A 24,856-nucleotide genomic window follows, 5' to 3' on the forward strand; every position below is an offset into this window, starting at 1 on the left:
CATCTCCGAAATTCCCTCAAGGGGACAAAGAAGGTTTGTTAAATACGTAAAAAATATTGTAAAACCTAAAATAGTTTACGAGGGTTGACGCCGGACCGGGAGAACCGGCCTTTCTTCCGCTTGAACAAGAGACGATGGAATGGGTTGGGGTTTATGTTTAATGCTATGCTATAATACTTCCACGGCCCGGATGACGATTCGAATTTCATACGCCTCGCTTATCAGCGAAACCGACCTCTTCCAATTGCCCAGCGAACCGTTTCGAGGTACAAGTTATTGACACAATTCAGAGTTTTTATCCAAAAACGCCCCCAATTGATTTTTTTTATCGTACAACCTAACATCCATTCCGTATTTTTATGTTGAACAAGTTCAATCGATAACACTATTAAAATAATGGGCTCAGCGTGAAATTACCTACAGTGCAATGCTATTTTTATCATAAGGATCTGTAAGAAGTCACGTTTTACAGCTTAAATAAGAGAAAACAAAATAAAACGATGTCTTCAAATATTTTTAATATGGCTCATCGGTCCAAAACCTATTAACATGCCGAAAAGGAAGCGCCAATCGTGATCGTGATCAAGGTGTATAACACGGGGTCGATGACCAGCACCAAAATGGGTTAAACGATCTGATACAAAAATTAGTACCCGACGATGACAGGTGATGTGTGAGGGAAATCGTGATGATTAATCGGTTGTCGAAACAGAGGAACAGGAAGTAATAAAAATAAGTTCAAATGAAATCTGACTTAGTGCATATTACAGGTAAATTGTGCAAAACTATTTCCTTTATAATCATCCACCAACACTATGGTCTCACCAGTTCATGACTAGTTCTAATATACGACTTTTGCACAGTCTTTGCTCGTTTTTTCTGTCATACCATTCAAAATTAGTCTGTAACCTCATGATACACCATGAAGCCTAATTGTGTCAACAAAACGAGACCAATGGGAGTTATGTTGTAATACTCGAACTGCTATCAAAATTGATTAAACCATAGAGATTACATCGAATAAAAATAAGTCAAGCTGAATTATTAAGCGCCAAAACGATAGGAGAATTATTACGTCTGAGGGTGCAAGAAACTGTGGAGAAAAATTTTAGACATATCGTGTTGTCGGTTTGAATATGTCTGATGAACTCATACCGATACCTCCTACGTGATAGTTAATATCATCAATTAACTACGCACTAAATGCGTCTGAGATGCTCAGACAATCAGGAATAGATAGGCGGACCTAAAACAGTTAGGTCGTTCTAACTAAACTGTGAGATGTCGTCTTGAGAAACCCGTTGCACATATTTCCGACCATTTTGATCTCTTTTGCTCGGTGTTTTGGTTTGTTAACTTTCCGTCTTCCACGTGTTGCACCTAACAGTGAAGAAGGCGAAAGTAAAAAAAAAAGCCGACCAGGATTACCAAAGCGCCCCAACTACAACCTCGACAACTCCTAAGCCTAACTAGAAATCTGGGCCAATGATTATTTTTTAATTAAATTTATTGCAAAATACAAACAATATAAATAAAAAACTAACAACAATAGACTAGAATGAGCGAAAATGACCGAACTACAGGATCATAACTCAGATGACCTCAGAAGAAGGTTCTGAAGTAATTTTCAATGGTGGGATTCTTTTTAAAACTTGTTGTCATGAGATGAAAAATTGTCACGGCAATGTCTTCGATGTATTAATCTGGTACATGGCTGAAGTAATAACACCAATAAATTGATATAACAAAAATTTAAAAATAAATTTAAAAAACCCTACCAAAATACCCAAGCTACGCGTCCTAATCTTGCAATATTTGAAATTATTATTATTTTTACTTCCGAGCGGATATTTTAAGCACAATCGAAATATTAATATATTTTTGCTTTATATACAAGACAGTTTCCAAACATAACATACGAAATCTTTCATGTCCAACAAATTCATGTTTCCATTTTGTCTTTATCAGCTTATTTAATTGCATTTAGCAGATAATGTTTTCATAGTTTAGAGCATAAAACATCATCACTGAGCATTTGTTTTTTTTTAAAGAAACAACTGTTAGGAAAATATTAGTTATGAACAGGGAGAAAGGTCCTCAATCAAAAAAGCATCCATAAAAGGAGCACGTGGCTCATTCCGAAACCAATAATTGTATCTTCAAAAACCATAACAGCATTAATGTATACCGTAAATTACCTGTTTTCAAGTTTAAAAAAAGTTTGGTATAACATACTATAAATGCTGTAAAAAAAGGCGAGTATCTAAAAACAATCATTTGATGGTATGAAATTTGAAACGTTGGAACTAACAACGCGTAACTTTATTGTTATTTTTCATATTTGATTGTACGAACTGGTGAAAGATAAAAATGTACTATTTTTCTTCTTCTTTCTGTTATCTTATAAATTATTAGCCGATATTTTAATTCGAACGAGAAAAACAATTTACAGTGCGTTTCCTCGAAGACAAAAAAAGAAGTCGATGGAATGAAAATAAAAATAGATGGCCGAAGGGCGTCGAGTTGCAAAATAGGCAAAAGGAAAAATGAAGCAATCCTTCACGTCTAGCGGTTAAAATCCATTAATATTAATATTTGTTCATGAAATCGCCAAATGCCGAAAATTACCCTTTTTAAACAGGCACGTTTCGTGGTTTTACTAGGTTTCTAGAAAAGATACCGAAATTTACGCAACCGTATGAACGCAGCTGGTAGTCCATCGTGGGCGTGGAACGTAAAATTTCGAAACTTCTTACTTAACCGCTAGTACTCACAAATTCGCCCACGTGCAGCCTCCAGGATAACAATTGCCTGATTGTGGTTCAAGGTTAGACGAGAATAGATCATTTAATTTGAAAACATTAAAACCTGTATATTAATTATTCATGACGGGGTTAAAAAAAGGGGGATAAACAAATCCCTGGCAACAGCAATGCAAATATCTAACAGGAAAAAGTAAAGTTGGTCAGGATTCTTGTTTAACATTGTAAGACTCCAGGAAGTTGAAATTGCAGTAAAAGATCCAGCATCAAGCATAATGATTTATAAGATTCAAATGAATTTAACTGTTTGAAAGATATGTTCTTGATGTCCGGGGGATGGATGGACCGGTTGGTTGGTAGTTTCCGAACAGTCGCAAGTGATAACTTTGTCAATCGCTTCTCTTGACATTTGGAACACAACTAGCAAAATATCACGCACTGATGATGACTAAATGTGGAAAAGCCAAACCCCAGTTCAACACCCCACGTACCTCGATAAGTAGGCTTTTCGCCATCTTCACTAATTGATTTCGGTCATGTCCTTATGAGCCTTATGTTGTAAAGCGATGACAGGAGTAGGCACTATCTTTAATGTATTAGAATGGTACTTGATTAGTAAAATCGTACATATGTTCCAAAGCCGAAGCGCGTCTGACAGGCCAAACCGGGAAGGACAGGCAGATCAGGATGACCAAAAAAACAAATACAAATTTATCACCACCCGTACCTCAGCAAGAAGGATTTTCGCCTTCTTCTGCGGTGGATTTCAGCCATGTGCTTTTGGCAAGCACGATAAAAATAACAAAAGCCGAACGCTTCAGACATACCAAAGCAGCGGAGAGTAAGGCAGACTAAAATGATCGGAAACGACTGTTACAAGCTGCGCATTTTTAATTGCACTGATGGTCAAAATAAACGCACCACCCTTAAATTTTTAATGCTTTTAGGTGTATTCATATTTGCACACAAAAAATAGCTTCGAGCAGGCCACACCAAGCACTCAATTCCAACCTCCTTCGGTTCAACCACAATCCGTACTCTAAGGCCTGGCATTATCCTGCAGAATCTCTCACCGATTTGAGGGCAAATGGCAGTAATGTTCTTCGATTACGTCTTGTAAGTACCTCTCTGTGAATCTTCCTCGAACAACAACCAAGGCGTCCAAGGAAATGCCACCACAGAACATCAATGACCCACCATTGAATGCCACCATACAGCATGAGGCATCCCTTCTGCGCGTCTCCATATAAAATTAGGCTCATCTGAAGATTTTAGGCCAACGCTCACCTCATCTGTAAAGAGAGTGCTCCCCATCTTCCAATGTATAATTCACAGTGCGAATTGAAGCCTGGCCATTTTTCTGAGCTGTTGTAGGAAGAGGTGCTCGGCCCTGAGATTAATTTCATTGAGCTTTATTCATACAGTTCTGAGTGAAATCGAAACTATTCGAACTTTTCTCATCTCATTTCCCGCAATGCTACTTTTTCGTAGATACTGATGACGGATGAATATATCGTCTCTCTCGACTGAAGTCCTAGGTCGACCCTGTCCTGTTCTTCCAGTGTGAAGCCCTGTTTCTTCCCTAAAGGGCCGAAGAACCCTTCCTATTGTAGGGTGAATTACACTCAGTCTCCTGGTGACTTCGCGCTGGGAGTATCCTTCTTATCTCTTCTAATATCTTCTAATCTCCTGACACTGTCATACTCATCCAAATGTCTGACTAGAGCCATTGAAAAAAGTTTAAGAATAAGAATAATATCAAAAGAAATCAACGAACGAAAAGAATTAACTGGAAGCGATCATTAGGTGTGGCAGAATGGACGGGCATAATGCTACTTTTTGTGCAAATGGGATTAAACAGTACAAAACTAAACAAAGCATTATTTACTGCTTATGATTACAATAGCTCCTAATTACCTGTAATGTAGAAATATAATTGATTTCATTTTAAACAAAAATTAAGTGATGCGTTAAATTTGTCCACCAACGAAATTCATACAAATAGCTTGGTACTTTTCCTCGATCCTTTCCAAAATACAAGAAAAACGTATGACACTTAGTTTACAAATACTCTGGATCACGGTACCGTCTTGAAAAATCAAGTTCAGTTGTTAATAACAAGCTTTCGATCTATTTTAAGTCATCATCAGGGCAAAACACCCTTATATATGTTTACAAACTGACTTAATTAAATTTTTCACAGACGTACAAATTTGTCCCTTTTGGCCCTTGGTCAGTTTTTGGCTATGTTGGGAAAGCCGGTGTTCAAAGAAATTTGAAATCGTCTGTGAAAAACCTAATTATATTAATATGTAGACATATGATTGTTTTGCCTTGACGATGACCTTAAAATAGGTCGAAAGCTTGACAGTAAGAACTAAATTTGCTGTTTCATCAAAATATCGATATATATAACACTTGTGACACAGTTTGCAGACGGTTAAATTTGTCTTATGATGCAGAGAACACAAGACGAAATTTTGTACAAGATTTAATCATTTCTTCACCAGGAAGAAAAAGGCTTTACGAAAAGAAATACTTTATATATCATTCACTCATTACTCAAGTAACGACATCGGTCGGTAAACAGTAGTATTAAACAAACTAAAAAAATTTACCGTTAGCAAGAAATAGAAGGCAAATCTTCCGATGTTCAGCCCTATCAGGAGTACTCGGGCAAACATTCAGGGAGTTTAACGGTATTTGAATTGGCCCATCAGGCTAATCACTATTAAACGGTTCACGTTTTAAAACAAGAAGTTTTTATATATCTATAGGAAACAGGTCACCTTAAGCAAATCTACCTCGAGAATTTATCAATAGTTAATTTAATAGTTCAAGTTTATGACGAAAAAGAAATGTGTCCTTTATCCATCCCGGTTCGACTGGATTGTCAAAGATGAATCCTGATGTGGGACGTGTGAAATTTTTAAAATAGTTGTTTCTTCGCGTAACAACTTTTTGCCCGTGCTAATTTTGTCTCGTTTTTTCAAAGCTGTGTCCTACAAATGAATACGACGTTGCGATTTTCCTTAAAACTGGTCATTTAAATATTAAAAAAAAGGAAAAGGAAAAATCCCAACTAAGTATCCCACTGTTGATTTTTTTAATATTATAATTTCAAAGCGAGGTAAAAGTGAGTACCTAGAATTTATGGTTTAAAATATATCACAAATGATATTCTTCAATGAAAGGAACTGAATATACCAGGATTTGTACAACCACACATAAATGGTTACTGTAGTTTCGTGGATGAAATTCAACTTTAGTGGATTACAAATTAAAACTATTTTTAACCTAGACCTATTATTTGATTGTACAAGCGTACCTCAAGTAGAGATTTTTCCAGGCAAACCAGAGATTGGAGACTTCCGAAATTAAGGAAGTGCTTGCATGGGTGCCACAGGGGTCAATACTCTCGCCACTGATGTACACAATTTTTACTTCTGACATGCCCTCAAATCGCAATACACTTTTGGTCAATAGTAATAAATAGAAAATAATAACCAATTTCTCATGGTTGTGTTAATTTAATTAAAATATTTTCATTGTACACTATTTTTTTCTGACATGTCCTCAAATTAGAATGGACTTACCGCCACATACACGGATGAGTCACAACAAGTGACACTCACGAGTGACTCAAACAAGTCAACAAGCTTCCCTTATGTTACAAAACCACATCTCAACAATTGAGAAACGGAGCAATCTTTGGAAGATAAAGTTTAACACTTCAAAGTCACAACATATCACGTTTAAGTCCGCCAAGTCAAAATTAAATCAAATCTGCATGTTTATAATACATGGAGACAAAAAGAATAATGTTTATTTTTTTTTAAAATAAGGAAATATTTCGGTTCAGTTTTAAATGTGAAAAACGCGGAAATTTTATAACTGTAATCAACAAAAACACCGAAATTTTAAATTTGATATTTTGAGAAAGAGCCTGTTTAGGTCTCTTCAATGTTAAATGTATAATTAATAAAGATAACTTGTTAAAAAGGTAGGTCAGGAAATTTGTTTGCGATCCACCGACCCCGCATTCGAACCCGGGGCCTTTACCTTGCAGTGTTGAGCTTCGTGTCAACGCGACCGTTTTGGCCACCGACGCCCCAGTAATCAGGAGAGATTTAAAAAAAACAAAAATTTTATGAGAGTGCAGACGCTAGATTTTTAATATAAAGATTATTCGACAAATAAAGCAAACCTTTATATTCTATATCATAAAGATGAAGGGGAATCAAAAGTACCCCGAATAGACCGTAATGACAACTATATCTAATTTAAACGATTTAAAAATTATTGGTTTCTGAAATATTTCCTTAAGAAGAGAAATAAAAACGGCAATCTTTCTTCCTACCTTTTTATTATTAAAAATCCTATAAACCGTTGCTTATTATAACAATTTAAAGCAGTGGTATGTGCGAATCTGTTTTCCCTTTTTTGCTGTTTTTAATTATTGAAGCATCGTATAATGCCGAAAACCGAAACTAGTATGACCTAAACAAACCACTTTGACCAAACCGCTGAAAAAAGTACCATTTAAAAGCTTCGCCTATTTTTTTATTTGTTAAAATAATTCATTTGTAGCTTGTACACATCAAAATTTACAAATGCATATGTACATGTACTGGTCAAACACTGACTCAATGGATAATTCGGCAACAAGGGGGGGGGGGCACACAAAAACCAGTCAACAATAGATCACAATTTGAGAGATTAAAGGGCGAGGTGTCGCAGTCATCGACCTTTAAAACGATCGGGATAAGAAAGTGTGAGAGGGCTTGGGCAGTAGGAGCATAATTTAGCAGTATGTACAGAGCTTAGTGTTGAACCTTTGGAAGCTGGATCGGATCCAATCGTAGACAAGGGGAATGTTGAGATCATTGTGGATAGTGGCATGGTAAGATACTTTATATCTTTGTACTTTTACAATTTCTTAACAATAGTTAGTTGAGTTTTGACGATTAAACCAGATTTCAGTCTTAAAAATCTTCGTAGGTTTCCAAGTAAAAGAGGTTAAATTTAAATTGTTGCCTCTCTAGTTTTATGTGTGGATTCCACGTCAATTTGAATGTATAGGCTTTAAGTACCTGACTTCCCTCTAACTCAAATACCCGGAGGCAAATGCTCTGAGAAACCAGCCAATGCTGAAGATTAAAGGGCAAGGAGGTCTCGAGGTCATCGTTGAAGCGAAGTGGCGGGTTCTGGATGGCAATGTTTAGAGAAAACTCGTTAGGATGGACCAAGAGGAATGCATCTTTTGGAATCGGGAACGGATTAGTTCGTTGACAAAAGAAATGTTGACGTCGTTGTGGGCAGTGTGGTTAGCGACGTAGAAGCTTTAACAATTTGTCTGAGAACTTCTGATTAGAAGGATCGGATGGCTTGGCGGAACCCCACGGGGTTAGTTTAGTGTTGAAGGCTCTTTTGAAATACACGGACAAAATATTGTATGTAATGAAAATATAACCGAAACAGTTCAGTACAAAAATGTAGAAGTATGTAAGTATATAAGAATTTATCTATTATAATAAAACTATTACAATGTAGAAAAAATTTAGCGAATCTTCAACCAAACATTACTACCATGTTTTGTTTTACCGTATGAATAAGCTAAAAAAATAGAGAATAGATATGAAAGTTCGCGATTGAGGTTATCTCAACTATAATACAATATTTACAGCATAGCTGCAACAAGATTGATCCTGATTGCTCTGGTAATCAACCCACAATTTTCTCTGATTGAATTCGTAATAATCAATGTCCACCTTTTTCGCTAACCAATTTTTGGATGTTCAATCTTTTTGATTTCAAATAACTCTTTTATCTGTTGTTCGATTTAAATCCCAATACTTCGCTGGTTTTCTTTTTTCTATTTACTTTCTGATTAATCAAGGGTTTAGCTATTTTTAATAATACTGTATGCATCTGGAACTTTGGAAGGAAAATATAATTTTATATTATTGGCATTAGGGTCGACATAAACATAAAACGATATATACGAACTTTCATTGACCAATCTCATTTTCAAGTAAAATTCAATGGGCAAATATTTTAAAAAAAGTATGAAGAACTTTCTCGCTTTCATACCTAAGAAACAAAGGACAAAGGCTTTTGAGTACCTGGTCCAGTTAAAAACCCTCAACAATCCTTCAGGAGGGCTAGAGAAAAAAAAACCTATTCGCCCCAGAAACTAAGATTGGCTGTTGGAGGAAAAACCCAGGTCAATTTTAGCTTTAACAAGACGTAAAACTGACGAAATAGAAATTATTGGCAGAACAGGATGATCTGAGACGACCAAGTTATTAACGAATGCGTTTAAATTAAGGCCGCTTAAAAGCGCCAATTCCAAAAGATGAGAGTGACCCAAAAAAGATTCAAAATGATGGTCTGACTGTCTGGAACATTATTTTTAACGACGAAGCTGGTTTCTTTTTTGTTTTAAACGGTGTCGCCAGTAAAAAAAATTGAAAGTACTGAGTAGTACCTAAAGCCCTATGTTTGTCCGGCCACAAAATAAAAAAAATAATGCACTGTCATTTTGCAGTTCATTTCTTCTAGGTTGCCCATCAATGATAGAGCAGCCTTTATAACTAAAATATTCAATGGCCTATTATTGATCAAATCTCTAGTTAATGGCTATTAGAATGTGCCTTAAATTACAACTTAAACTAAACATAAGGCGTTTTGTTTCTAAGATACATTTTGATTTCTAGTTTTTAACAGATGAATAATTTGATAATGAAGGTCAATATGATGACCATTAGAGACAATGCTAAGCTAGATAACAGGTATTGGGTAAAAGCTAATTAAGTTAGAGTTAAAAGGATTAGCTAGAGTTAACCATCTAGATGTGAAGAGGAAGACAGTAAATCTTCGTCCGTTTAAGAGAAGGAATAAGTTCATAAGAAATAAATTGAAAAGTAAAATGGAAAAAATATATCAAGTTTAGGCTTCGAGGCTTTTACTTTTAAATCCTTAACTTTTCAATATAAGTAAATAAACAAATTGCATAAGTGTAAGGAATGGGTTTTTCCTTGTGACAGTGACTCACGCCTTGAGGGTTTATTTTGAGCAATTAAAAGCTCTTGGGCCCGCAGTCAACAAACACATGTCCCATAAAGACTTGGGCAAACAAACTCGTTTGCTGCAATAGTAATAAGCGCGCTAGTACGGAAAGAGACGGAAGTCGACAAGACAAGGTTCAAAGAAAACTGGAGTCAGTGACCTCCGAACGCTCTAACTTCTTAGTGTCACAGTTCGCTGACAGCTTCTTTATACGGGATGGCGGTTCTTGAAAGAAATTTTATTTCATCTTTCCTATTCCTCCCGAGCTCATCTTTTAATTAACCCTCATAAGAATTAAGGAATCGACTTTATTTTCTTTCTTAACTTAATGATAAAACAAATCAAAAGAACTGCAAATAGTAAAATATTATATAAAGGATTATTATTAATTATTATTATTAGTTAAACAATATTACATGCCCTATTATATGCCCTAATAGTTGCATTACCGAAGAAATCTAAACCCATCCTTGCTAATGACTATCGCCCTATTAATATTCTTCCATCACCCCTCATAAGAATTACGAATTCCATCTTCTTTTCTTTCTTAATTTCATGATAAAACATAAAATCTTAAGAACTGCAAATAGTAAAATATAACATAAAGGATTATTATTACTTAAAAAATATTACATAAAGGAAACCCTAATAATTGTATTGCCCAAGAAACCTAAACACATCCTTGCTAGTGACTATGATCCTACTATTCTTCCATCACTATTCAAAGCATTTGAGAAGATTTTATTTAAACAAATATTAAGTATTGACTCCTCATGTCCTTAAATACCTGTTCAATCTGGCTTCCGAAAATTTCATAATTGTGAGATTGCCCTCAAAATGTCCGATGATATCCGCCTAGTCATTACATGATAATAAGTGTACTATTAATGTACTATCTGCCTGACAGAACTCAGAGAAGCTTCAAATTTTATTCTTTTTCTCACTCAATTTCAACTGAAGTACCCCAAGGCTCTATTCTTGGACCTTTACTCTTTTCCATGTTTCTAAATGATCTTCTATTAGTTCTTAATTTCTCCTAATTTCATCTTTATGCTGATGACACTCAGCTTTACTTTCAATGTCCTACAAGCAACATCTCTGAAGCTATTCTGCTCTCAACCGTGATCTTCATTCTCTCAACCAATGGTCAAGAAATAACGGCATTCTTTTAAACCCTAACAAAATCAGTCCTTATTAAATTCCAATAAAACCATTAGTACAGATTGCCTTTCCCTTGTCCATATCAACGGCTCCCCTATTAATTTTTGTCCTTAAGCGTTATTTTTAATCTTACATGACAAGACAGCTCCATTATTAAAAATATTTAAAAATCATTATTTATTATTAAAATTATTATTTAAAATTTAAAAGATCTACGCAAGCCTTCATTCTCTTCGACGCCTGAACTTTTTCACTCCACAGAAAGCTAGTGTTCTCCTCATTAAATCCCTAATAATGCCTTTATTCTCTTACTGTGGCGCTAATTGTTCACTTTCCTTAGGCTCTCAATCCGCTCATCTCCTTCAAATTGCTTATCATTCCTGCATTAGATACTGTTACGATTTTAAACCAAGGGATTATATATGTTTGGATAAGGAATGAGAGAAAATAGAAGATAGATATTGAGGGCATTTATTTGGTTTAATATATATANAATTTATATATATATATTTAAAATTAAATCAAATAAATGCCCTCAATACCTATCTGCTATTTTCTCTCATTCCTTATCCAAACGTACCAATCATATCCCAAGCCCTCAACACTCTTCTAAACCTTTATCCACATTCAGAATTTCAGGATCAAGACTATGGAATTTGCTTCCCCGGAAAGTACGTTCTGCTTCCTCACTGGCTTGTTTCAGGTTCATTTGAGTTTTTAAAAACGACATGAATCAACTCCTTTGCTTTTCCCGTTTCCTTTTTTTCTCTTTCTGCTTTTCTTTCGTAACATGGTTTCATCATTAGATTATAAATAATTAATATTGTAAAGAATATATTATAGTCATTATTGTTTTGTATGTTTTATTATTCTCATTGCTATTTTTACTATTTTACTTTTTATAAAACTCAACTTATTTCTAATGTACGTACATGCAAGGGGCTTAAAGCCTTATTTGTACCTTTAAATACATAGATAAGAATAAGCACCTATGAGAAACAAAGTTGACTATGACAAAAAAGAAATGAAAGCAACTGCGCCGTAATTGCATCGATTAGGCAATATGAAAAACAGTTGTGCCGTGCGTAATAGTTTTAGGCGTTCCTCTTGAGCAATGCATTATAAAGTTTTAAAAAAACCCGCAACGATCATCCCTGCATTCGAACCCGACATACAAATGGGCTTTTTTTCAAAAACAACGCCATCCCGAGGGTTCATATAACCTTGTAGCTGAAATACTCTCGTAACAAAGAAAAAACTTTTAAAAATCAAAGAGTCCATGTATAATTTTTTAAACCGATAAACAGCAAGTTTTATGAAGAGTAAAAAACCAATACAGATTTATTATTAAGCCCGTTTAGTTTATATATGTCATTAGATAAGAGATATATTACATTACCAGATTATCATGGTACTGAAAACAAAAGGATCACCATTTTATATCAGTGCTCATAGGTGTGAAATGTTTTATACAGCATACTTCTCAATGAATTAAGAACCGCTGGTTTGTTAAATATTATATTTCAAATAATTCTTCTTTTTACTGTTATTTGTAAGCCCTATTTTTTGAAGGCTTGGTTTTTTTAATTGTATATACAATCCTTAACTTCTACAACACTTCAAGATGCCGGATTGCATGGCTTGTTACTATAGCATAAGAATTCATAAAAGGTGAAATTTACAGATTGTATTATTGTTAAAAAAAAAAAAAAAAGATTCAAAAAATAAGCCTGACACATGGTATGATACAAATTATCCATAATAGAAAATATGAAGTTAAAGAAAAGAAGAATTACAACAAATGCTTCCACAAAAAATGTGTACGTATTTATAAAAGGGATGATTTATTTATTAGTTTTAAAATGTACAGTGGTGGAAAAATGCACAAACTAGACTAGTAAAATTACCAAGCTAATAGTATCGTAACTTAACTTCATAAAACAAAACAAAAAATACATTTTTTTAAAATTAAATTTAGCATTGAGATACAATTTCGTGAGCTGAGTGGTTACAGTGTCAGATTCAGATTGTCACATTAGTGATATTGGTTTGGAATTCTAGCCTAGGCACTTGGAATTGTATTTATGAATTATTTCATAAAAGTATTGTAAAGTGGTTTGATCCCCCATTCAAGATACCCAATGGTTGGACATTAAACCCTCCTGTATGACAGGAATTACATTAGTTTTACTTGAAGTTATAACATTTTATTTTTAAATGATTTCTAAAGTAAATCTGAAGTAAAAATACTGTCAACAACTGTTCAACAGTATTACAGTGAATTAGTTGTGATGTTAAACTAAATTAAAGCTTATAACTTTCCCTCCATTGAGAACGGCACCACCTTCTGGTACAAAGATGGATCTAGAACGTAAGAAGGTACTTTGCAGGGGTATTCAGTCCTTGAAACAAATACTCCAGAAAGTACACGAGAATCATCCAGGCTGAAGTTCATGCAATTGAGAGATGTGCTCAGTTCAACATGAACAACAGGTACAAAAACATATCATGTCAGGTAGCTATGGCAGCCATTAAAGCACTAAGCTCAAGAATCTTTTGATCATAGGATGGGGTTTGAAGTGCACAATAAAATTAAATAAATTATATGTGCAAAATAAAGTTACTCTCTGCTCGGTCCCATGTGGGAGTAGAGGGAAACGAGAGAACAGATGCCATTATTATTAGGCAAAGGGATTCACATTATCAATGAGTATCTTAGACAAAAAATGAAATTGAGAAAAGAGTGGAATTCGTTTGGACAGAAAATAGAATTACTATATATAATCATTCGTTCATCATCCATGCCTTCGACCTGTGGAATTCCTTTCCTCACTCCACATAATGAGCCCTATAACTTTCCACCTTCAAAGCCTGTTTTGGCTTATCTCTTGCCCTTATAACTTGGTAACAAAGAATTTTAATTATCCCTTTAATTTCTATAGTAGAAATTGGCACACGTATGTATATACTTTTGTAAGTGTACATCTTTGTAACTTATCAGACTCAAATTTTGTAAATATGTTGTATTCGTCATTAATTATTCAAGGGAACTTTATGCCCCATAAGAAAGTTTATTTTTCCTATTAAAACTAAATTGATTTAACAAAAATTTCATTTCATTCCATTGCTCACAATACTTTTTTAAAATAAAAATTTTTTATTAGAAGAGCAGTTATGTGATAAATTTAAAATTAATTATAAATAACAAGAAAATACAATTCAGTTGTTTTCAAGAAATATCACAATTTGCAATAATAGCTTTGAAAAATCGTTTAGCACTGCTGATATAATAAATCTACGCGTACCTATTTCGGGATTCTGTAATGTCAATCTTTGCAAAATTAGCAATAATATATAAGACTCAATAAAGGTTTTAATAATCGATAATATCAAACTTTTCTTAAATCAACTTCATGAACCTCATGTCAACACAAAATAAATGATAAAACAATATAGTTGAACTCTACCAACAGTCAGTGAACGCCTTATCAAATAGTGATAAAATCCTGACTCGTCTAATTATCCTTACAAAAAATCCTAAAATTATCAATCCTCCCATGGAAAATAACACATATTTATTATACAAAAAATTGGAAGTGCGCACGAGTAAGAATAAAACAACTTAAGAATATACTAGATGTAAATCCTTGATATTATCTTTAAAACTAATTTGGCAGCCAGGCAGGCAACCAAACAACTGACGCAATGAGAATGACACATGATTACTGGCACCCTTTCAACAATTTCATTCTCAAATGGATAAAATAGTTTGAAAATATAAATTATTAGTGCTGCTCTTTAATAGAAATGTTATCAATATTATTTCTAAGGAAGTCAATATTTATAGGTAAAGACTTTTTATTCTTTCACCCTATCATTCAAGATTTTTTTAGTGTTAGAAGTATCAAACAATTTTTCACTCAACAACACTCTTGATCTAGGTATGGTCTTGAAGAAAAAAGCTTATTCAGTTCCTATTGCCAAGCTTCCAACCTATTTTTTATGGTCATCAGGGCAAAGCAATCTTAAATGTGTCCACAGATTAACATATTTAAGATTTTTTACGTGCAATCTCAAATTTCCTTGAAGAACAATTCAGTCCTAACATTGCTAAGGACTGTAACAGTATGAATACTTCACTTTATCAAGAGTATTTTCGTGATTCAAAGTTTTCTTCTATATATTACGAATTATTGTACAAATTACTACAAATTTCTTCTATATAGTTACTTTTATGAACTGCATAATTTTTTGACTTCTCAACAACATCTGAATATAAATAGACGGCAAGCAAAAATGTTCAAAAGAATAAAAAAAGGTCATACCTTGTGTTTGCACAGAGGTCGTTGGTTCATTTGCTGTTTGATTGGCCGGCGCCAAGTCTAGGGTGCGAGCTGCTAGGTTTGCCAACCCCCCATCACCCGACCCGCCATCCGTTCTGAAAAAAACAAAGGTTATATGAAAAACAAGAAATGTAAAAATTAACTATTAAGTGCAGAGTACAACAGGAAATATGAAAATATAGAATTTGTAGCCTTATTATGCAAGAACACAACACTTTTAAACAGATTTTCAGAATTTACATGTATTAATCTCAATAAATTTTTAATTTCAATTAATACAATATTTATTTCTGATAGGAAAGCCTTCTTTAGAAATAAATTAATAGACTTAGAGTAACAATATATTTGATATGGACTATCAACAGTATTGACCTGCAGTTCAATTGCCTCACTGGTTTTGTCTCTAATATGCAATTTGTGTTGTTCTGACAGATAAAACCAATCGCAGACCAGGAAAATCACTTCATCATATCACCTCACCACAATATTTCACAAATTAACAATATTAATCTCAGCCAAAAATTTCCCTCCGAAAGTAAGTCCTGTTAAGAAACAAGTTGTAGACATTGAGTGGCAAAGCAGTGAATTATCAACAATATGAATTTAGAGCTTTTTGCTTCAGGTGCTTACATCTTTCACTCTTTGGTCTGACATTCAAAAACAGGTCATCACCTCTCATTCCTAACTACAACATATCACAATTTAACTGTAAACAAAAAAATTATTTCTACAAGTTTACAACCGCAAGTAAATATTTCATACATCATTTTCCTTTAAAATTAATTATAAATAAGAAGAAAATAAGTCAGTTGTTTTTCAAGAAATATCAAAATTTGCAATAGTAGCTATGAAAAATCTTCACTTCTAAAAGTTTTTACAACAGAATATAAATAAATCTCAAACTAATAAATTTAAGACCAAACTTTTCAGAAACAGATTCATTGCCCCAATCATAAAATATGTCACATGGACTAAAAACAGAATATTGGTCTCAATCAGATTATTAATTGATTATTAAAGGCATTTCCCTGCCAAAAAAAATGAAACTCATAATTAAGGCAAATCTTTGAAATGATTTATTGACATTAAATTAAACCACGATGAATACATTCATTTTGTGGGACAAACCCTCTTCGGAAAGAAATGGTCATTATAATAGTTTTTGTTTTTATGAGACTATTTTCATAGGACACAGACCCTATGAAGAAATAAATCTCACAATAAAAAAAGCAAAGTTTTCTAAAAACAGCATTACATGAGTGAGGATCATGTAAAAGGAGACATGTTACAAGCTACAATACTGACATAAATTCCAAGGAAAAGATAAGGTTGTCATTAGGGGTGTGAAAACCCTAAAAAAGCAACTTTTACACAAAGGCAAAGATTTATAATTTAACAGTTGATACTGTTATTACAACTCTTACAATTACAAGAACAGTACTTGTGAGATTTCAGTCTTGTCACTGGAATTTGGTACACCTATCATCAATGGGCTGTTGACCTTATTTTAGCACTACATCAAGTATTGATAAGCAGTTGACTGAAAAATCATTAAGACATTTATCATTAAGGCACTAAGGCACACATTGGATTAGACAAAAAACATGCGGCCGATACAGGCTGTTCGTAGGAAACTGGAATGACACAATTGTGAGATTTTTTCATGAAGTCTGAAGGGTAGTGAACCCGAAATTTAGTCACTTCTGGCAGTTTTGGTATGTCTATTGTCATAAAAAGAGCAATTGTGTTATCAGCTATAATAATGTCCCAAAACCTCAAAAAAGATAAGTTGTCAATAGGAGTATGAAAAAAAAAGCTTTTACTCAAAGGCAAAGATTTATAATATGGGACTTTAAGACTGATTTATAAACAAATCTTACATTAGAAAAGGCTAAAAAATTATATTTAAAGAAAATTATATGCTAAAAACAGTAATTGTGAGATTAGTCCGCATTGTCGATGAGGTGAAGAACCAGAAATTTGGTCGTTTTGTACATTTTGGTCTACCTACTATCACTAGGTCGATTTATCAGACTTATTTTCGCATTTTGCTGACCAGGCCAAGCACTGAAGATGAGGAAATGCAGAAACATATCTGACACACCAGCCCAACGAGGCTAGGCCATCTATTGACCACTTTTTCAAGATCATCTCCTGTATGTGATTTACATTGGGAAAGTATACAAATTATGGGTTAATACTACTACTACAAATAATAATAATAATAATAAAATTTAAAAAAAAAAAAAAAAAAAGTAATTTTATCTAATGACACAAATTGTCAATAGGAGTGAAGATTTATAATAAGGAAGTTTTTACCAATCTTAAATTAGAAAAGCTAAAAAATTATATTTAAAGAAAATTACATGCTGAAAACAGTAATTGTGAAATTTTTCCATGTTGTTGGTGTGGTGAAGAACCAGACATTTGATCATTACATTCATTTTGGTCTGTCTATCATCACTAGGTCGAGTTATCACTTATTTTAACATTCTGCCTCCTAGGACAAACACTGAAGATGAAATTATGGAAATGCAGAAACGTATCTGACACACCAGCCAAGCGAAGCTTGGCCAACCAAAATTCTCAGTATTGTTAAATGCATTTGTTCTTTATTGATCACTTTACAAGATCATCTCCTGTAAGTAACTTGCTTTTGATTAATAGTAAGGGAAATTTATACTGTTTTTACCAATCTTACATTTGAAAAGGCTAAAAAATTGTTTAAAAAAACTATATGCTAAAAATATTAATTGTAAGTTCTCTGTTTTTCTGTGCGTTGGTGTCACTGGAATTTGGTCCTTACTGATCATTTCCCTCTGTCTATTCTCATGGAAAAAAGTTATGTTTTTAGCTATAATATTGACACAAAACCCAAAGGAAAGGTAAGTTGTCAATAGGGGTGTGAAAAACTAAAAAAACATATTTTACTCAAAGGCAAAGATTTATAAGAATGGGGTTTAGACAAGTCTTACATTATGAAATAACAAAAAGGGTTTAAAATGGCAGAAGTGGCTAAAAACTGACATTTATAAGCTGTCTATGAAACTGAAAAATCAGTCAGGTCGTACAGTTCTCAAAACAAAAGATTATTAATGTTTAGCTGTAAGATAATTTTTTTTGTAAAAATTATTTTATTTTTTTTTTTTTTTTGACGTTATTCAAAAGCTAATGCATAAAAGTCCTCCCCCTGAACACTGGTGAAAAAAGTTGCTTAAGGCCGGGGCCGAGGGTGTTTCATCCCCTGGTACCTTTTCCTCCTCATCTTCATGATCCTGAGAGGGAGGCCGGTCATAAAAATCAAGCCCTATTTCGGACCAGGGCAGCCGTGCGACCCGCCGCTTTCAATCCTGGTTCGGGCACTGCGTCAAAGTTCACACCGAAATGAACTTCCGTGACCTTTCAAAGGTCAGACCGCGTTCTGCGGACGTGTTAATATTTTCTCCTGGGGGCTAAACGGGTGAAAAATCAATAGTTCGATCCCAGAGTTCAGCCTAGTTTAAAATAGCAACGATCTACGACTTCGCCGAGATTATTTCCAGACCAAGAGAAGATTGCACAAGTTTTTAACATATACGAGTGCTATTGACGATCCTGGTTTTTTTGTTTTTTTTCTTGAAAACGCCTAGAAATATTTTTTTAAAAAATATTTAAGTAAATGTTTACCTTGACCCTATGTTGATAACAGCCTCCACTTTTACTATATTTAAATAAACACTTCACTCACTCTCACACTTTTCCCACTCGAGAGGCAAGGAACGCCGTTTAAAAATAAACTTTAAAATAACTAAACTCGACAAATTCTTGTGTTGTATTTTATTTTATTTTCAACTACACCCTGACTCGGTTGAGGGTTGAATAACGATTGTCTCCCCTGCACTAGGTATTCGGTCGAGAACCGGTTTTCAAGTTCGAAATTCTATTCTTTTTGTTTTTATATTAATAATTAAAGTAAAAACGTGATATTGATTCGATTTGTGTGGAAGAGACGCGACTCTGGACAACAACGTTATCGAGCATGCGTAGCCCAGAAAGAATTTCAAATTAAAGTCAGCTGGACGCCGAACGTCACGACTAATCTACAAGTTAACACAACGTAGAGTTGTCTATTTACAATGGAAAACCTTCGGTGAAATAGTCAAAACCTAAATTAAAATAATAATGGCTAAATTGATTAAAACACGATGTCTTGCAACTATAAATTTTAATTAACAATAACAAAAAAACGGACAGAATAGCCCTGATCCGCCTGAGGATTGGCCAGTGGGTACCTTCGTCGAAAAACCGAAACGGTGTATAACATAAAAATGTAACATATTTGACGAATGGAAAACATTTGTATTTGTTTCAATTAATTATTTTTATGGTCTCTTGGTCGAAATGAAAAAGTGTCACGAGCGGGATTCTTACTCACAACCTTCGGCTGGGTGTTTATCCCGCTCGTGTCCCTAACTTTTTCAACTCGACCAAGACCTTATATAAAAAGAATAATTAATTGAAAGAAGTAATTTGGTCAATTAGGCCATTAAACAGAAATGGATTAATGTTTGTATTTGTTTTTATTTTTACATTTGACACTATGTTTAAATAAATACAAAAAATAAAACAACAATTTGATATCATTTATGTAGATGTTTCAAAAGCTTTTGATTCTGTAAATACTGACCTGCTTTTACATAAAATCCACCAATGCCGAATATCTGGTGTTCTTCCCTCTTAGGTTGCAGGTCTAGGAATAAGACATGACCCGTCTAGATCGATTGTGAAAAAATAAATCGATTCAAGGAAGGTTACATTTTGCCAAAGTTATTGCTTTAAGAAGACTTTAAAGTTTAAAAATGAACAATCTGCTAAATTTGAAGGATGATGGGTCACAAGACGAGTTGGACGAGATTAAAAAAGAAGAGGTCCAAGATTTCGATGAGCACATGCTCGACGATTCGAAGGTGAACATCGATAAGCTCAAAGAAGAACTAGAAGAGAGCCTGAACAGCCAGAAGGTACAGAGCAAGGAAGAACCCTGGCTTGGAGGCGGACCGCCGCCTAAGAAGAAGAAGAAAGAGTCCAAATCTAAGAGGGAGATCGAAGAAGAAGAAAGGGAAAAAATGCAGTAAGTATTGATGGTATGAACAAAACTGGTGTAACCCTAAGAAAGAACATCAATTCACCAGAGAATGGTCACATGCTGACCATGTCGTAGCATAATAGTGTCCTTAGTTGTTAACCTTGGTTGTACATTAAAGCTAGTTCTGGCACCACTATTGGTTTTGTGCTAGTACGATCATGCATCCGTTACTAGCCCAAGTCCTGGGTGTGCTGCTGTACCTACCAAGATGCTCTATAGCAGTTTAGGGCCATTGAAAGTCTCAGTCAAAAAGAAGTAGTGATTGACCACAATGTACAATGGCTAGAGATGATTGTTTACTGAACTTACTGCACTACAGAACCAGAATTTAATGGTGTCCTTGATAGGTAGAACTCCAGACGGTACATAATGTGCGTAGCTCTAAAACAGTCATCAAAAGGCTTTGTGAGAATAGCCTAGTATCTAGATTTCACGCATCAGGTTCTCTGCTACTGGAGAGGCATCCAGTAGGAAGGCGACTTTGCAAATCAGCATCTCGCTTGCATACTTGAACAATGTGGGGCTCACAGGAGTGCCAGTTTGGTTTTTGGCAATCAGATGGGACCATGCCATGTATGGAAAAGGCGAGGAGAACGATTTCCTTCACGTGCTATGCGTAATCCATAGCTTTTTCAAAGACAGTTTTAATGGGGTTGAATCGACGTCTGTGTCCGAATCGAATTGACTTCATTTGTCGCTTCCAACAAACATTGAACAGCTTCAAACAGTTCTAGATATAATGAATGGAATTTTGTTTCACAAGACAAAATCCGACAGCTTATTTACACCATGCCTAGGAGATTTAAGACCATCTGTGAGGCCAGAGGTAGTAACGCATGTTATTAAGAGTGAAACTAAGTAATAAATTGTTAGTTAAATTTTAATCTATCATTAGTGATTGATTTTCTAGTCTTTTGGTCAGATTGTTTAATTTAGTTTACATTAAAATAAGTATGTTGCAATTAATAAAACAATAAAAATATGTACAGTTTGAATTAAACATCAAAATACGTGTATGTACGATTTTGTTCTTTGAGCGTATTGTTATATATTTTAAGTTTATATATTCTGCAATAATTTGATCTTTCTACTTTTTGTTTAGGGTACTTGTGTCCAATTTCACTGAAGAACAACTTAATCATTATGAAATGTATCGAAGATCTGCATTTCCAAAAGCTGCTATAAAGAGGGTATGTTTCAAACAGCATTTAATTGTATATTGTAGGGGGAAAATTTTTTTTTAACTCAAACATTCTTTGGCCACTAATAAATAGATTTTGCAGTTAATGCAGACATTGACTGGAACCTCGATATCCCATAATGTTGTCATAGCCATGTCTGGTATTGCCAAGGTTTTTGTCGGAGAAGTTGTGGAAGAAGGTAAAAAAAATTTTAATAAATATCTACAAGTTTCTAAATTTGTTTTTTCCAAACAGCATTGGATGTGATGGAAAATTTGAATGAAAGCGGGCCATTGCAACCCAAGCATTTACGAGAAGCGGTCAGGCGTCTTAGGTCAAAAGGTACAATACCAAACAGCAAAATGAAAGGCCCTTTTTTTAGATTTTAATTAATTAATTTTTTTCTTTTTGAACTTTATTGTGATCTCAGTATTTTTCATAAGAATTTATTTTCAAGAGATGCCAGTGTTGAAAAAATTTGGACTTGAAAATTTTTGTTTCCTGATAAACTGTTGTGAATAGATAATGATAATATTGTAAATTTTGAAAAATTGTTATTACTATTTTTTTTAATTTTGTAAAAACAAATGATTTCTAATACACACTATATTTTTATTATTGTTTTGATTTTAAAACATTTTACATGGCTAACTTAACCAGCCACTGCCCTCTTAACTAACCACCTGCAGAACATAGGCAAAGCAGGAACAGAACTGTGCCCTCTCCATCAACAGACATCTCAGCAGCATATATACTTTGTAAATGTTAAGCATTACGGTACAGCCACTTCGGTAAAGCAATTCTTACATAGAGAGGTGCTTGAAGAGGCTTCAAGGAAAGTACTTAAGCTTATAGGCAAAAGTACGTTCCAAGGTAGTAATTCATAAGGGTTCTACGATAGAGATCTATATAGGTCACAGCGGAGGAAAGGATTTTTATTCAACTCTAAACTACACCTTGAACCCAAGAAAATCTCAGGGGCTCAGAGGCGTAAAATGGCAATCAAATGAGCCAAAGTGGAGCCAATCCTGAAAAGAATCAGGAAAGGTTAACAAAACCCTATGTTCACTTATAGACTGCAACAAGGCCGACTACTAGAAGCGTTAAAAAAAGGGAAGTAATTAGATGCATGCATGTGTATTATTTTCTCCTAAGTCCAGAACAGATACATTTATTAAGTAATACTTTACTTAAATATACACAGAAAAAAAACCCACTGAAGATGGCGAAATGCTTAAAAGTATCTGATAGACCAACCCAGCTAGGATAGGCAGACCAAAATGATACGTAACAACCACATTATAGGTTCATCACTCCACAGACTACATGAGGAAATCTCAGAATTTAATTGGTGAAGGTTGAAATAAAAAGTTTTAAAATGGTAGTTTCTTGTAGACTACACAAGAATGTACGGCTTTGTTAGTCAAATTGGAAACATTTCCGGGTTCGCTTATTGTGAAAAAAATATTGATTTAGATTATTATATTATAAAAATAAGAATCATAACAAACAAACTTGTTTATCTGGTTATGTCAGATTTTCTCAGTACCGGTAATTTTCCTAGCCTTTTGCTGCCAAATACAAACAGTTATTTTAAATATGATTTTACATTTTTTGTTCGTTGATAAACCATTCGACAAGGGGGAGATAACAGTAAGAGATAAAATCAGCTACAGATATAGCATAAAAATATTTTTTTATAATGGTGATTGTATTGTTGGGCATTCGTGCATTTAACAAATTTTAATGACAACAACATGACTTGTTTATTTTGGCAATTGCGAATGCAGCAATCACTTTTACAAAAACTACGATGATTTATTGTAAATAAAATACATACAAGGTGAATCAATTTTCAATGCACATTAGGGAAAAACATTTAAAAAACCCATTAGAGTTCGTGAGCCGATTGACCAATTAACCGTTCCTAGCCGACTACAAGAAAAATTAATTTAAAATTTTTTTCTTTTCTCTACCCAATTTTCTGAGATGCACTGAGATACAAAGATAACAACGAGCAAATTGTGCCAATTCTTGCATGGAATCTCTTGTGGTTGTGCGCAACAAACAAACAAACAAAAAGCATGTATTCAGCCCACATAAAAGGAACTAAAATTTAATGCAAGATAAACATAAACAAATAAGGAATCATTTGTCTACTTAAAAACTAGCAACTATAAGGTTGCTACTTAGACTGCCAATAATATTGTGCGATAAGAGTGTAAGATAAAGGGAACAGTGGCCAAATGGTTAAGGCCAACTCATATATGCCACAGTAGGGTTCTGTTTTGAATCCTGGCCCAGGCCATGGAATTTTAATTACAAATAATACATAAAAGGTATTGTAGTAGTAGGTAATGGATGACCCTTCATCCACTATGGGTAGTTGGACATTAAGCCCTGTAGTATAGGATTTACTCTTTTTTTTTTTTTTTTTTTTTTTTTTTTTTTTTTTTTTTTTTTTTTTTTTTTTTTTTAATTATCTATACCTGCATGAATTTATGCAAAAAGCAGAATACAAGGAAACAACATAACTAGCGTCTTAAGGATGAATGTGAGCCACCATCAATGACCATCATTAGACAGTTTTATCATATTGCATTTTATCTATCTCTTATTATCCTTTATCACCCTTTTTGGAAACACAAACTTTAGCAATTTTAAAGAACATGCTATCTGTTTGTAGCAATTGGCAAAAGAGACAATAGCTAAAGATATGGTAAAATCCATTCTTTGCTGCCAAACAACCTAGCCATACTACAACTACGAAGAATTGATCTAGTTCATTGCCTACAGTACTCCTAGGTTTTCGTTCAGCAAGGGCCAACACCAAGGTCAGCAAAGTTGACACGGTATATGGACAACCGCAACCAGGTGACTTAGCAGAACTCGCTAAGAGACCATTAAGTCTTGTAATGTTTTTTTATCTAGAAACCTGCAAACGTATATTTCTCTGGAATGAAACGGTGACAAGTCCCTTGGCTCCACCTTACACCAGTCCACATCAGGTTTAGAGAATTAATAAAAAACACTCGAATTGCAAATGTCTGGTGAAAAGTCATAGTTTTGGTGTGTAGAGTTAAACCAGCACGCCTACTGGAGCTTACTGCAGGACAGTTCTGAAGCTACATTACCAAGTACAGGATGAATCTTCTGGGTACAAGACCCGTTCAAGTCGTACTGTGAAGCCCAGTGTTCGTTCCCTCGACGCCA

At 34.2% G+C, this 24,856-nt stretch overlaps 2 protein-coding genes across 6 annotated transcripts in view; one reads left to right on the plus strand and one right to left on the minus strand.

The window, feature by feature from the left end:
* LOC106673756 (serine/threonine-protein kinase tricorner) overlaps positions 1-19,350 on the minus strand; it is a 212,852-nt gene extending 193,502 nt beyond the window's left edge. For 2 of the 4 annotated variants that reach the window (XM_024225175.1, XM_014405970.2), the window contains exons 1-2: positions 18,589-18,623; positions 15,320-15,432 (exon numbers count right to left, since the gene is read on the minus strand). In XM_024225175.1, the coding sequence (XP_024080943.1) occupies positions 15,320-15,432; positions 18,589-18,608 (133 nt within the window). In that variant the 5' untranslated portion in view covers positions 18,609-18,623. Of the gene's footprint in view, positions 1-15,319; positions 15,433-15,709; positions 15,784-18,588; positions 18,624-19,003 lie in introns of those variants that run through there. The other 2 variants (XM_014405972.2, XM_014405978.2) reach the window with 2 other exon arrangements.
* Positions 19,351-20,106: 756 nt separating this feature from the next.
* Positions 20,107-22,246, plus strand: LOC106673757 (transcription initiation factor TFIID subunit 11). 2 transcript variants are annotated; one of them, XM_024225177.1, is made up of 4 exons: positions 20,107-20,447; positions 21,565-21,652; positions 21,737-21,842; positions 21,899-22,246. In XM_024225177.1, the coding sequence occupies exons 1-4, from the start codon at positions 20,176-20,178 to the stop codon at positions 22,030-22,032; spliced, it is 600 nt and encodes a 199-aa protein (XP_024080945.1). In that variant the 5' UTR covers positions 20,107-20,175; the 3' UTR covers positions 22,033-22,246. The 2 variants fall into 2 exon arrangements, with proteins under 2 accessions (XP_024080945.1, XP_014261467.1); XM_014405981.2 differs by having other exon boundaries at positions 20,108-20,447; positions 21,746-21,842; positions 21,899-22,237.
* The last annotated feature ends 2,610 nt before the right edge of the window (positions 22,247-24,856 follow it).

The sequence above is a fragment of the Cimex lectularius genome, unplaced genomic scaffold (genome assembly GCF_000648675.2).
Source record: "Cimex lectularius strain Harlan isolate CLEC.00 unplaced genomic scaffold, Clec_2.1 scaffold15, whole genome shotgun sequence".
Classification (NCBI taxonomy): domain Eukaryota; kingdom Metazoa; phylum Arthropoda; class Insecta; order Hemiptera; family Cimicidae; genus Cimex; species Cimex lectularius.